General features: G+C 38.9%; 1 protein-coding gene across 3 annotated transcripts in view; it reads right to left on the reverse strand.

Moving 5' to 3' along the window:
- Positions 1–13,540, reverse strand: part of COL24A1 (collagen type XXIV alpha 1 chain) — a 124,630-nt gene that overhangs the window by 100,349 nt on the left and 10,741 nt on the right. For all 3 annotated transcript variants that reach the window (XM_051803852.1, XM_051803849.1, XM_051803840.1), the window contains exons 3-4: positions 10,600–11,891; positions 3,238–3,291 (exon numbers count right to left, since the gene is read on the reverse strand). In XM_051803852.1, coding sequence (XP_051659812.1) covers positions 3,238–3,291; positions 10,600–11,891 — 1,346 coding nt within the window. The remainder of the gene's footprint in view (positions 1–3,237; positions 3,292–10,599; positions 11,892–13,540) is intronic.

The raw sequence follows: 13,540 nt of genomic DNA on the forward strand, positions 1-13,540 counted from the left end.
CAATGGTTAGGATTTTCAAAGGATTCACAAGACATAAAACATACACATCTTCCTAAAAAATTAAAGTGAAATTGAGTAATTCTTTTTCTTTTCAAGATCTCAGTTTCTATTGTCTTTCCAGGTAATTCGTAGCAGGTATTTGGCACACAGTCACTGCAATGTTGCTTTCTGACTACAACATTCGGAGGCATGGCATTAAAAAAAAAAAAAAAAAAAAAAAATCAGTAAAATCACATTCTGAGGTACCCATCTATACACTGCAAAGAGAAGGAAGTGGATGAGTTCTCAATGACTTAAAAGCAACACCACCTTCTTTTAAAAAATCACAGATCTTCCTGATTGTCCCACAGCTAGTGCAGAAAATGGGCTTGTTACTAAAAGAATTCAACTTAAACTACTCCAGAAACAGAATAAGCTATCAAGACTATCAACACCTTTCAGTATAAGTCTCTGTTCCTGCAACACATTCAGCAATCTTCACTCCTTGAAAAACTGCACATCAGGGAAATTATTTATTGCAATAGCTGTCAGCAGCTATTCATCTTCCAAACTTCCTTGGCTAAAGGACCAAACTGGTGAAAACCTGTCACTGGTAAATTGGCAACAAAGCTTGTGTTGAATTAACTAAAGTCAAAATTCCACCCAAACAATTAATTCAAATACCAAATACAATAGAAACACTTTTCAACTTTCTTGTATATTCAGTGGTCCAACAACAGATAAACTCAGTGTTTGTCTTTCCATCACACAAGGCTGAATTTACCAGTTATACCTTGCAGTAACACTGAAAGCTGTATCTGTTAGTGCTCCCTTTCACTAATGACAATGTTGACATAACTCCACAGAAATGCTAATCCCATGTGCTGTTTGAGAGATTAATTTGCACACTGGCAACTTTGGAGGCACTCTCAGGGATTTAGGAGAAAGGAAACAAATAGAAAGTGCCAACATAGCTGCAGTGCTGAAGTGGCTCCTACTTTCATTGCTTGCAATGTTATTGTCTTGGGTGATAGTACCACAATACAGAAGTGCAAAAGTATTCTTGTGGAATGAGAGGCATCAGAGGAGTTTCACACCATCATTAATCCTGAAATTGCTGAAATTTCATTACTGAGAAACTTAGAACAAGCCAAGACACTCAGAAAAACTTAACTGTCAGATATGGACTTCTTTACCATGGAAATGATTTTAATCCCTGTAATTCTATTTTTAATGAAAATCTCTAACCATTAATCACACATTCTCAAAGTGTCCAAACCATATGAATGTCTGTCAGGATCAGGTTTGGACACACACTTGAGAGACCCTGATAAAGGCACAAGCAATGCAATGCACCTCTGCACTCTGCTGTTTGTCTTTGACACCCCGAGTCACATTTTAGGATAATTAATGGAAGCTCATGTGAAGAAGACAGAAGTCACGGGGCAGGCTGGTAGATGAGAGAATGAACTTTGCATCAACAAGGTTTTCACAGGCTCTTTGGTTCACAAAACTCGTGTCATACCATGTACCTTCACTAGCTTTACCTGTTTGAATTTATCAGTGTTGTACAAACTAAAGAGCACTGGCATTTCAAAACTATTTATTTTTGATCAAATAGTTTTATAGACTTTCTTAGCCCATATAAATATATTTTAAACTCAGAACTATTGGTAAATATTCACCTCAGCCTTTTTCATATTTCCCAGGCACCCTAACTGTAAGCTGTCTCTTCACATTGGCAAGCATGTCCTACACAATAATTAATCCAGAAAATTCACACAGTAGAGCACTGTGCTTTTAAGTACTCTGTACCTATAAAAAAAGACCTGCAGGAAAAAATCCCAAAGAAATAACAACTGAGCAAGAGTAATCTTACCAACAGGCGTGGTTTTAGATATATGGACAGCCTCCTCTAAAAAAAAGACAACTTCCCAGTTCTCATGATCTACTTGGGTATGTGGGATCCTTCCCCTGATGCCAGATGTATCCTCGGCAGAGGCAGTATACAACATAAAAAACTGAGTTTAAGAATTGTCAGCTCTTTTGTAGAAGGATAACTTGAAAAAAAGGATCCAAGAAGTCATGAAGACATGGATTTGAAGGAATGCTTTTCATTTTATACTTTTAAATGTGTCTCCTACTCCCTTGCCTCTGACTGCTCTAAAGCATCAGTTTGGTTTTCATCCTCTTTAACCAGTGCAGTTTCCTACGCAGTCAGGCCAGGTTTCGAACATCCTGTGCTTTGTTGGCTTTCAACAAGCTATTGAGCAGCAGCTTGTTTAAACGTTCCTCAAAGGCTGAATCAAAACTCCTCCCACACATCTGCTGAGCCTGCATATGAACGCCTCCCTTACCTCCCACTTTTGATTTGCGTAGCTGAGGGTGCTCCAACCACAACCATTTACATCCCTATATACCATGGACCAAAATCATCTACGCAACAGATCTTCACCTGTTCCTTCCAGCTGCCCTTCCCTGAAGCCCTCAAAATCAACCATGACCTCAGGGACTCCTCAAGCATATTTCTTTTGTACTCCGTTGTGCAAACACAGTTTCACCCTCTTTTGCCTCATCAGCTAGTCCGTGCAGTGGCACAGGCTCCTCCCACGTTCATGCCAGCTGGGGCACAGGGTTGTGCTCACTGTGGCAAAAGCCCGTGCTCTGTCCCCTGGCACAGGGCAAGGCCTCCGTCCCTGCTCTTGTTGGGTTGCACAGTCACACAAAATAACTAATTGCTACTGTAGCTCAGTGCTTTGGCAAAGTGCCCTGATACCTATCAAGCTATGATCGAGCTGCCGTGTGCAAGAGACTAAACCAGATTTTTAGGAGTATTTTTTTCCACCGCCTCTGTCTTGCAGTGGTTAATTTTATAGCCACAGCCTGCTCCTCTGTGGCTATGGCCTGCATTGCTCACTCCCCCTCATTCCAAAAACAAATGAATATGACCTCAGATTGCAGCAGATGGGAGCAGCATGGAAAAACTAGAAGTTAATATTGCGAGCAGCAAAAGCTAGGTACAAATGTAACAATGCTCAGTGTATGCACTCGTACATGGAATTAACTATGTTGGAGGCTCACAGCAGAAGAAAAGGTTTGCTTTGCCTTACTGTAACATATCTCCCAAGTATTAACAATCATACACTTCCATAATCACTAAGCATATGAATAGAGTTGAGAAAACCAAAATGTGCAAACTTCAGTTTGATTATTGGTGATCTGCCTAGAGGTGCAGAAGAACATAGTTGTTTTACTCACCCGAGGACCTCTCTTTCCTGAAGGACCAGGTAAACCTGGAGGACCTGGAGGACCCTGGTGATAGAAAATCAAAGCAGTTGAGCCTAAAACCTGACACAAGGACAGTATCACAAGTCTGAACGAGACCAGTTCTCCTAACTGATGACCTTCTGCTTGTGCAGACCTTCTCAATTTGGAAACAAATTCCCAAACTACAAGTAAGCGTGTTTTTAATCTGACTCCAAGTCAGATTTCTGTTTAGAAAGTATCTTACACCATACAAATTAGAGCTAGAAATCTGAATAACAACTTTTACCTAAGTGTATTGGTAGTAAGGGAAGAAAAGATCAGGTGAAGCAAGCAAGTGCAGTGTATTTCTAAATAAAGAATAGAGAATAATTAAGCCTTTTTAATAAGCATGCTGGCATGCCAAACACTTCAGAAATGTTGAGTAACTGTGAAAAAATAAGATACCACCTCAGAGAAAAGACAGACACGAAATAGAAGAAAATAAATGTGGATAAATGACTGTTCTCTCCAAGGATAACGCAGATTTTTTTTAAATGCTAGTATGTAATCACACATATCTTTCACAAATGAATTAGGTTATTAGTCAGCATATTGGACAGTGTACCATCCCCTGCATATCTAGTTGTTTTGACCATAGAAACTCTTCCTTTTCTGTATGTGACTACTGTTTAGATTCAAACCCCCAGGATCTACTTCATTGTACTCAAATACAAATGAGAGTTCTAGACTAAAATCTGCACTACTTTATATTTCATCTATCAAATTAGAGTTCTACAGATAGATGAGCTACTCCTAAGGGTGAATTCAGCTCCCATCCAGTGCCTGCACAGCAAGCCCCAGCTTTAACAGATACCGTGTACTTTCTGCAAGAGAAGGTGGGTATCAAGCAAGTCCAACCTCATGAAGGAGGTCAGTCGGGATAGGAGGAAGAGATTCAAGTTGCTCTTTTACACAGACTTCCTCATGCTCCTGTGTTCTGTATGTACAACAGCCTCTCAGCTGAGACACTGGGCAAAACACTGTCACACTGCCCATACCGAACAACAACGCTGAAAGCTGGCAAGGATATCAGGAAAATCAGAAAGGCAATTATAGTTGTTGAAATGGCCAGTCAAAGGTTTTGCAAAAATGGAAAAAGAGAAAAAAAAAAAAAGAGAGAAGGGAAAAAGACAAACACCTTTTGGGGTTTTATTAGCAATGAGCAAATCATTTCATTAAGACAAAAATTGCATTTTTAAAATACTTCAGTTTTGTGTAAGTGATACTTCATTTTTCTTGGAAAGGTAATGTCACTGGCAGAGAAGACAGCACTGATTATGGACTTTAGGCATTGTCAACCTAATTACATTCATTTGTCCAAAATACAGACCACTTGTGGACAATTCTGAGAAAACCACTGCTGTTTTGGGAAATTTAAAAAAAAAAAAATTTTCTCTTCAATTAATCATAATTATCTTAGGAGTCTAATCGTAGTTGGGAGTATTTGTATGTCCGTACACACTACATTAAGTCAGGCTGAAATCCATACCTGCATTTCCCTCTCTGTGCAGTTTAGAAGACACAAATCTGTGTACCAGCCCTGGTCTTTAGATCAAACCATAACATGTCATACTTTTAGCATAGGAGGTTCACTATTCACCACGGTTGCACAAATGCTCACTGGCATCCTCGTATCTTTCTGAAGTAAAAAGACCCCATGTTTAACAGCACAAGAAATGTAGCAGACAGACACGTGGAAAACTCTTGACCTGGCATTCTTGTCCAGGTTCAAAAATGCACTCAGAAGGGCACAGAGAGCTCCCACCCTGCACTGCTGAAGCAGTATGTTTTGTAATATCTCCTCTCAAATTGTAGCTTAAAAGATGCACTTTGATTAGAATATCAACCTGGGACTACAAAAGAAAAAATATTTTTATTAAGTAGAATAGTTGCAACTATTTTGCAGTTTGCAGTAAAAAGGTCTTCTATATCCCTGTTTCAAATGCTTTCTACATTTCCTTAAAAAAACATTAATAGCCAAACCCCTCCACTTTCCTAAGAGAAATCTTATTAGATCCCTGATCTTTGCAGATGATTTATTGAATGAGGGCAGTGAGAACATTTTTCTCTATGTGGCATCTAGTTTTTTTTTAAATAGTACCTGCCTCCTTTGCAAAAGAAAACAAACAAGCAAACAAAACCCAAATCCAACCCAATTTCACTTAGATTACACTAAATCATAAGTAATTATCCCTTTTCAGACAAAAAGAAAACCACAAAAAGAAGAAAATCTAATCACAACCACGCTCTGAATTATATTTTGAACTATTCAGACAGAGGTTAATAGTGCTTTCTCAAGGCATTCTAAAACCAAGTCAACAATTGTAGATGAAGTCTCTGGTTAACAATAATAAGCAACCAGCCCCAGCAATCCAGGTGTTTAACTGAAGTATTAACAAGGACTCTCCTGAATCAGAGTATATTACCCTTTAGCCTCCAGTACAGACTCCTCCCTGCAACTCAAGCAACATGTCTGCTGACAGTAGACTTTAGTAGAGCACACTAAGTCTTTCTGGAAATGCTTTTCAAACAAGCTGTAAGAAGTTATTCCATCCTATGTATTTCCACAATCTGTAAAAACAACTACAACTTCAAATTGGCGTGACTCTTTTAATACTAGCTGGGAAGCTACTTAAGCCTCTTAGGCATCCATGTAAGCCACAGAAGTCAACATCTGAGAGTGAGCCAATCTCTCTTAAACCAAGGAATAAGTCATTTGTTTGAAGAGTTTTTCCTCCAACTACTACTACAATAATTAAACAAACCTGATGCAATTAGAAATGTTAATGTGAGTTTTAGTTTTTGATGTCTTAGCCACCACCAAAAAAAAAGTAACTTGGTATAAATATTACAGATGTAAATTTAAAATTAATTTATTCAGTAAGATCATTTTGCTCAAAACAGATCATGTGTATCTTAAGAACAGTACTACAACATTGTCTTCAGGAATTGCAAAAATGTCATTTAGCTGTTAAGCAGAGGAACTCAAGTCCAAATAATCATTGCTTAATGATGAAATAATAGAAGTAGATGCTACTCTTCCAGAAATATTCACTACCTTTCAAATGGTCACTGTAATGAATGTAATGGTGAACTTTCATAGACATTTTCTAGGATACTGAAGCCCTTCTATGGATGCATCTATTTTAAACTTGACCTATTACCCAGAGGTAATAGGAAACATTTAATTTACATATAGCAAGGCCCCAAGATTTCAGATGCATAGCAATAAATTCTGCATTAAGTAGTTAAAACTTCTGCACAGACATAGCCATTTATTATCTAAATGCTATTCATTGAAGTTTCTCTTTAAAAGGCACTTGACTACATCCCAACCATTCAAACTCACCTCATCCCAAACACTTCTTTTTTTAAAAGACTAAATTAAAGAAATTTTATGCTTGAATCATCAAATATTTAAGGCAGGCAAAGTAAAAAACCCATGAACCTTTCTGCACATCACCAAAATACCTGCAGTACATCAGGGAAGCAAACAGATGCATCAGGCTTCAAACCTATTCCAAAATCTACATCCTTTTTAAAGCTCCTCATCCAAAACTGAGGACACGTCTCCAAACTGCAATGTCATCATTCCCAAACCAGTAGAAAAAGTAGCCTGATACTCACCACACCTAGTAACGGATCAAGCATCACAGCAGAATGATGCACTTATTTTCTACTGCAGTGTGATACCAATCTATGATCCTCATGTGACTGTCAAACCAATTACTCCCACACCCTCTGTTCATACTTTTAATTTCTGTACTGCTGCACTAAGTTTTATCCCATCGGTTTTGGGCCACCTGGAATTCTGATCCCATCACTCAGAATTCTTCTTTGTGCTCCTATCCTGCTCTGTTTACCTTCTTTAAGAACTTCATCCTGATATTAATTTAATTATTGAGAAACAAGGACTCTACCAAACTTGAATGTCCACCTATTATTTTTGTTTCTTGTTTCATTTGCATTTCACTGGAAATGACAAAACCCGCCCACTTCTCTTTCCAAATGCCCTAGAGCAAGCAGTCACTTCTGTATGATTAACCTCCTTTCTTTACAGCTGTGGAAGTCCTTCCATTTCTCTCTCAAGAATTCCTGCAACAGTCAAAGCAATGTCATCAACATCAGAAGAACATATATATATGGCTTTGGATTATGGGTTAAAGTTTTTCAATATGGTTGTGCAGAAGATAGGGAAACTGCATCAGTTTTAAACAATCTGTGGTCAGGGAGAGCCTTGGCAAGCAATTTTGTTCACCTGGGAAATAAGCTAGGAGTGAAAGGCAGCTGATGCTACCCTTACTGCTGTTCATTTAGGATCTCTGAACTGCCCTCTCAGTGTTCTCACTCTCACACCTCTTGGTTGCAAAAAGAGCATCTCATTCAGGACTTAACTCTGCTTAACGCAGGGTTTGCCTTCTCCCATTGCCCATTCCTCTAGGCAATGTCTCCAGACTGCTTCTCCTGACCAACTAGAGGGAATACCACCATTTAGTCTTCTACCATTCCTCCTCCTAGCTGAGTATCTTCAAAATCCACAAAGCTTTTCCAATAGAAGAAACAAATTCCCAGCTCACTTCTCTTGGAAGGCCACATCCTGTGCAGGTAGACCTGAAGATGCAATTATCTACCAGCAAGTAACCTGAATGAGCTCTTCAGCTCACATTTACCCCTCCGTTTACCAGTGTGAGACTATGCCTCGTGTTACTGCAAACTGCTTTAGGATTGTGCAATGAAAAATATCAACTTGAAAGTTAAACAGTTAAACACACACCACATTTATTTTTGTAACCTTTACAGAGTGCAAACACCCTCTGCAACACAGTGGTTCTTCCAACGAACAGAGCAGCATTTTCTTGAAAGTAGTGTTTCAGGACATCACACTGTTCTACTTTACACTCACTATATTTTTTCTAGGGAAATTGCAACAGCTAGAATTTTAATCAGGGTCTCAACAGTTTTGAAGAAATTGGTGCCCCTTTTTCTACACTATCCATAAATGAAAGCCTGAATTCTGGAATTCTGCTTTGCCATGGTGGGCGAATTCCACAGCTGTGGGATCATGGAATACAAGGGGCCTAATTACAGAAGGCAAGAATCAGTTCTGGTAGATGATTAAAAGCTAAAACGAAGCTAAGTAGTTGAAGAACCACAAAAGCTAGTTCTTGCCTGTCAATTCCAATAGAACGAACATTACTTCTGTGTTCAAATCTTGAAAGAAGATCCAAATCAACCACAACATAATGAAAGAAGTAAAAAGAGGGGGGTTTCATGCCTCATCAGGATTTTTTGCTGCAAGGCAAGTTTTCAAGTTCCTCAATGTTGCTTTTTTAGGCTCCTCGTAAAGATTCTGTAAGTACTTACTCAGAGTGTTAGAGCCACGCATATAAAAGCTGTGTTATCTCTGGTCATCTCTACATGGGAGTACTAGACTGAGAAAGCAAACCAAGACCATCTCTTCAAGTCTGAGGCCAACAACAGTGTCAGGCACTGCACCACAGAATCTGCACAGAGCACAACTCTCCGCTTCATGCAGAGTCCTCTTCTCCCTTTGGTGTCAGCTGCTCTGGCAGTGCAGTTTTAACTTTGCCTCTAGTACAGTGGGTGCTGCAGGCCCCTTCAGCTAACCTAGTGCCCACAAAAGTCTATATTACCTTCCCAGCTCTGACCTTTAAGACCTTGAGCATGTTATTTAAATCCTGATCCAGCAAAACACCTCAGGGTAAATGCACCACATTCACTGCTACAGACCACAGTCTGCGTTCCTAGGTGAGACAAACTTCTGCAACCCCACTCTGTAAGACAGGCATAGAAGATCTTTGAACCCTCCAAATAATCAGCTGCCATCTTTGCCACTGTGTGTATAGTGCCTGTATGTAAGAAAAAAACAAAACAAAGCATTTGGTTGGAGTTTCTTCATAACTCAAACAACCAATATCATCAGCAGCAGCCATTTCTGCACCATGTAAAAAAGAACAGATTTAACTTCCTTGGTCATGAATGACTGAAATCAAAACTAACAAGTTATATGCTAAAATTAAAAGCTTCTATTAGTGGTTACCAAACATCTTAAGCTCCAAAAATGGAAATTAAACCTCATGTTGATGGCAGCTACATACTTAGTGATATGTCTCCATAAGTACTATTATAAGGGGAAAAAAGAATAAAAAAGACTGACTTCACATTAAAAAAAGATTAAGCAAGAGCACCTCTAAACTAGTGTGAATTACTTGTTAACACATTTTTCAATTGTGCAGGAGTTCCTTTGTGCCTGGATCCTGTTTAGAGTAAAAACTGCACTTCTTAATAGGTTCTTGATTGTTGACTAATTTAAGAAAAAATATTTCAGTCCTGAAAGAATAAACACAATAAATTTATGGGCTTATTCAAATATGTATTAGAAACTGCTTATCACATATTAAATTGCTTTCCAGTAATAACCACACAGATGAACACTTACACAAATCAAAAAAAAAAGCAAAAAAAAATAAAAGGCAAGTGAAATTATTTACTCCATGTTATGGTTTAAAAAATTTAGCCAAAAGCTCACACAAGCATGAAGCACAATCTGTCATACCCCCCAGGCTACGCAGAACTGATGTTCTTTCTGGTCTGCAGCTTCATATATACTGCCCCCATTTTTATCTATTAAAAAGTTTATGAGCCTTGTGCACACAATAAGGAAAGGATAAACTGGTTTCTATTAGAAACACTACTCTGCATTTGCAATTGTATCAGGAATCACTTACCCTATTAACTGAAAAAATGCTGCAAAATCTCAAAAGACTGTTCTAAAAACCATTTTGCATCCCAATAACCTTGGGTTATGAATGGTTTTACCAGACTAGGTTCTGCAACTGCTCACTTTCTAGTACTATAAATTTTGATAGCATTGCTCACCTAAGAAAACTGAGTCAGTCTTCCAAGCAGACTGGTTGTTCTTTTCATGGATCAGCATCTGTATTTGTGAACTGTATGAATTTAGCCTGTAATTTTATTAAGTCAGCGATCTCTGTAATTAGCAGTTACAAACATCTAGCTGCATTCAAAATTTTAAAGAAGCCTGGGTTGCCTACCACTTCACCAGAATGTGAATGTCTTGAATGTCTTTATATTCTTCCAGTAAGTAAAAATATATGACACACCAAAATTACATGCAAGAAAGGGACGTATTTAAGGCAGACAAACATTTGTACAGTACAGCCGGGAGAAGTTGCAGTCACAGCTCTGGCATGCTTTGAGAGGTTTCTTTCAAAGCCTCTGTTAAATGTATATTGCTGCATTATAGTAAGAAGAGTAATAAAGATAACTTACAGGAGGTCCGGTTTCCCCCTTTGGACCTCTGACACTTCCCATTTCAAATATTTTGCCAAGATCTTCATAGTCATAATTATTAATACCAATTTCATAACTGCTTTCTGTATGATAAGTCTCATCAGCATCAAGTGCACCTTCCTGCCCTGCACTGAGTTGATTATCCAGAGGGAGCTCAGCAGGCAAACTGTACAGGGTTGTGTTGAAGATTTGCTGCTTTTTGCTTAGTGCATCTAAATGCTGTTTTGCTTTTTCCGTTCCCTTGCTTTTAGTTTTACTCTGTTTTACAGGAGACATCAGAGAAGGCTCACTTTGTCTGCCTGCTTCTTCTGTGGTATTAGCTGAACTATCTGGATTTGGTCCTGCAGGAGTTTTAGTGATGTTTCTTTTTTTGCTCATCTGCTGCTGAAGAGGCAGATTGACATTCTCCTGGAGTTCTGTTTTAGGCCAAGCTTCCAGCAACGGAGGTTTGGTCTCTGCAAACTCCAACGCAGAGGCATTTCTTGCCTCAAAGTGGTCTGGTAGAAAGTGAATCTGAGCAACATTGGTAACAGGCATGTTTGATGCTTCCTTCCATCTATAAGCTGATATATCTTCCCGGTGTTCCTCATCAATGATCATCTTTGAAAAAATATCCAGCCCATCTGACACAAGTGGAGCTCCTGGCAGAGATCGATACGTTTCAGCCTGGCGACACTGCTGTTTCACATATTTACAATAGTTTGCAGAGGCTTCTGCAGAGGGAATAATATCTAGCTGACATATAACTCCTTCAAAGCTGACAGACTGCGAGTTCATCCTTCCCAGAGTAAATACACCATCCAAATCAAATGTCTCCACTTCAGAAAGTACTTCACTGCTATAGTACTTCTTTCCACATTCAGCATATATTGAGACAGTCTTGTCTCCAATGCCAATGGCAAATGAATGCCACTGTTCATTATGAACACTATAACTGAAGTATACAGACTGCTTCCCTCCAGTGTACACTGCTACCTTTCTCGGTAGCAGCTGGACACCAAACTGCAGTCTACTTTTGTTCCTAATACTGAAGAGGAAAGCATTATTGACTCTGTAAGAGTACAACCCAACCAATATGGTGAACTGATGCCCTAGGTTTGATGGTATGACTTGAATGATGGGGGACTCAACATGTGCATCACTAGTTAGTACAACTCCCGATGCAGTTAGACGAACACCCTGAGGTAACAGAGATGATGCAGAAGGCTCTGTTGTCTCTGAGGGCTCTTGAGCATCTTTCACAAGGCCCAGTTGATGAAGAACATCTATTGCTGTAAAAAGAAATAAAGGGATACTGTTGATTTCATTTACAAGCTCATAAATTCAAATCTGTATAAACAAAGCTGCACACAACATCTTAACAAATCTGTACCTCCCAAAGCATATATTCTGCACACAGCAAGGCCAACAAATCCCTAAGGCAAGGTACACTGATTTTTCACATAAATCAAACAAATAATTAAAGCAAGACAAAAAATTCCATCTTAAAAAAAAAAGCCAAGTAAACAAAACAAATACACAGAAAGGCCCACACAATGCACATTGTAGGTTAATTCACTTATGAAAGTGAAAAATCCCCAATTGCTCCCGTCAAACTTTCACAGGGATCAATGAACAGGCTTTGTTTAGTTTCTTATTTATTTAGATAATCCTGTTTATTCTTTGAGCAGAGAATTACTTTTTTTTTTTTTACTTTTTCTTCTGCAAAAAATCTTCTGCAATAAGACCATGTCTTTTCTCTTTCTTTGAAAAGGTTGAATAAAAGCATTTGAGGGAAGAGTTGCTTTGTTTATAAGAATGGAAAAACTATTCATAACACAGTAACACCCTGGTAGAGCACCAAAAGATAGTCACTGGCTCAAAGCAAAATACAAAGGTAGGCCTTGCCAAGGAGCTACTACGTGTTGCAGGGGTAATTCAGCAGGTACCTGGGAAGAATTGCTGTGCTTTTACCAGAATGTCAATCAGCCAAGCAAGGCCCAGTGCCATTACGGAGCTGGCTTTAAAGGGAATTTTCTTCCCAGATGACTGTATATATCTGTGCTAGCTAGTCAGACTAAAAGAAAACAAAGGTCTTTTGAAGGGGAGATGCAACAGAGTGCACCACTACCACCTCCTTTCCCTTCACACTTATTTACTTGTACTGATGAGGTGAACTCTGCAGCAGTGGGAGTGGTGAGGAGCAAGGAAAGAGGAGAATAGTCAGGACGCAAGGGGCAGTGCTCTCATATTCTGGCTTATCTATCCTCCTAAAGAACACAAGGCTGTAGCTACCCTGACAAAACATTGAATTAAAGTGCACTCCACAGCAGGAAACATTAAGGAGACAGAGAAGCCAACTATTCTACTGATTTATGTCTTATGGATTTAGCTTTGGCATATAGAAGTCTTGACAGATCTTTCTACAGGGTAGAATTGGCAGTGGTGTTTTCATTGTTGGATTCTCTACTGTCTCATACAATGTGAGTTTTGTCCTTTAACGTTTTCCTTAGCCTGGACCTTACAGTGCCTCCATCTTTTGCCTGGCTAAATATCTTCACCTACTGGACAGAAACACAGTCATTTAGCCTCCTGATAAACTGAAATCATATCTGTCTTGGGGTAAGAAATCAAAGACACTTTAGGTACATCAACAGTCCAAGGTGACCCAATTCATTTGGTATTGCCTACATCAGATTTAAGCATGTTGGAGTTGGTAGGCATAGACACCTTCTTCCTTCAGGATGAACAACATAAAGATACTGATAGGTGCCTTATAATGCAGCTGAAACACTACAAAGGCTTGAGTAGGAGCTAAACACGTGCCCAGCAGCCTTTCTGTAGGGTCGCAAAATAAGACAGCATTTAGGGTATCAATTGATTAGTAAAACTGAGTTCTTGTGAAAGATACTACTGAAATATTTCAGAAATTGAGTCAAAA

Source organism: Manacus candei, unplaced genomic scaffold (genome assembly GCF_025592945.1).
Source record: "Manacus candei isolate 608988 ecotype Guabito, Panama unplaced genomic scaffold, ASM2559294v1 h1tg000005l, whole genome shotgun sequence".
Lineage (NCBI taxonomy): Eukaryota > Metazoa > Chordata > Aves > Passeriformes > Pipridae > Manacus > Manacus candei.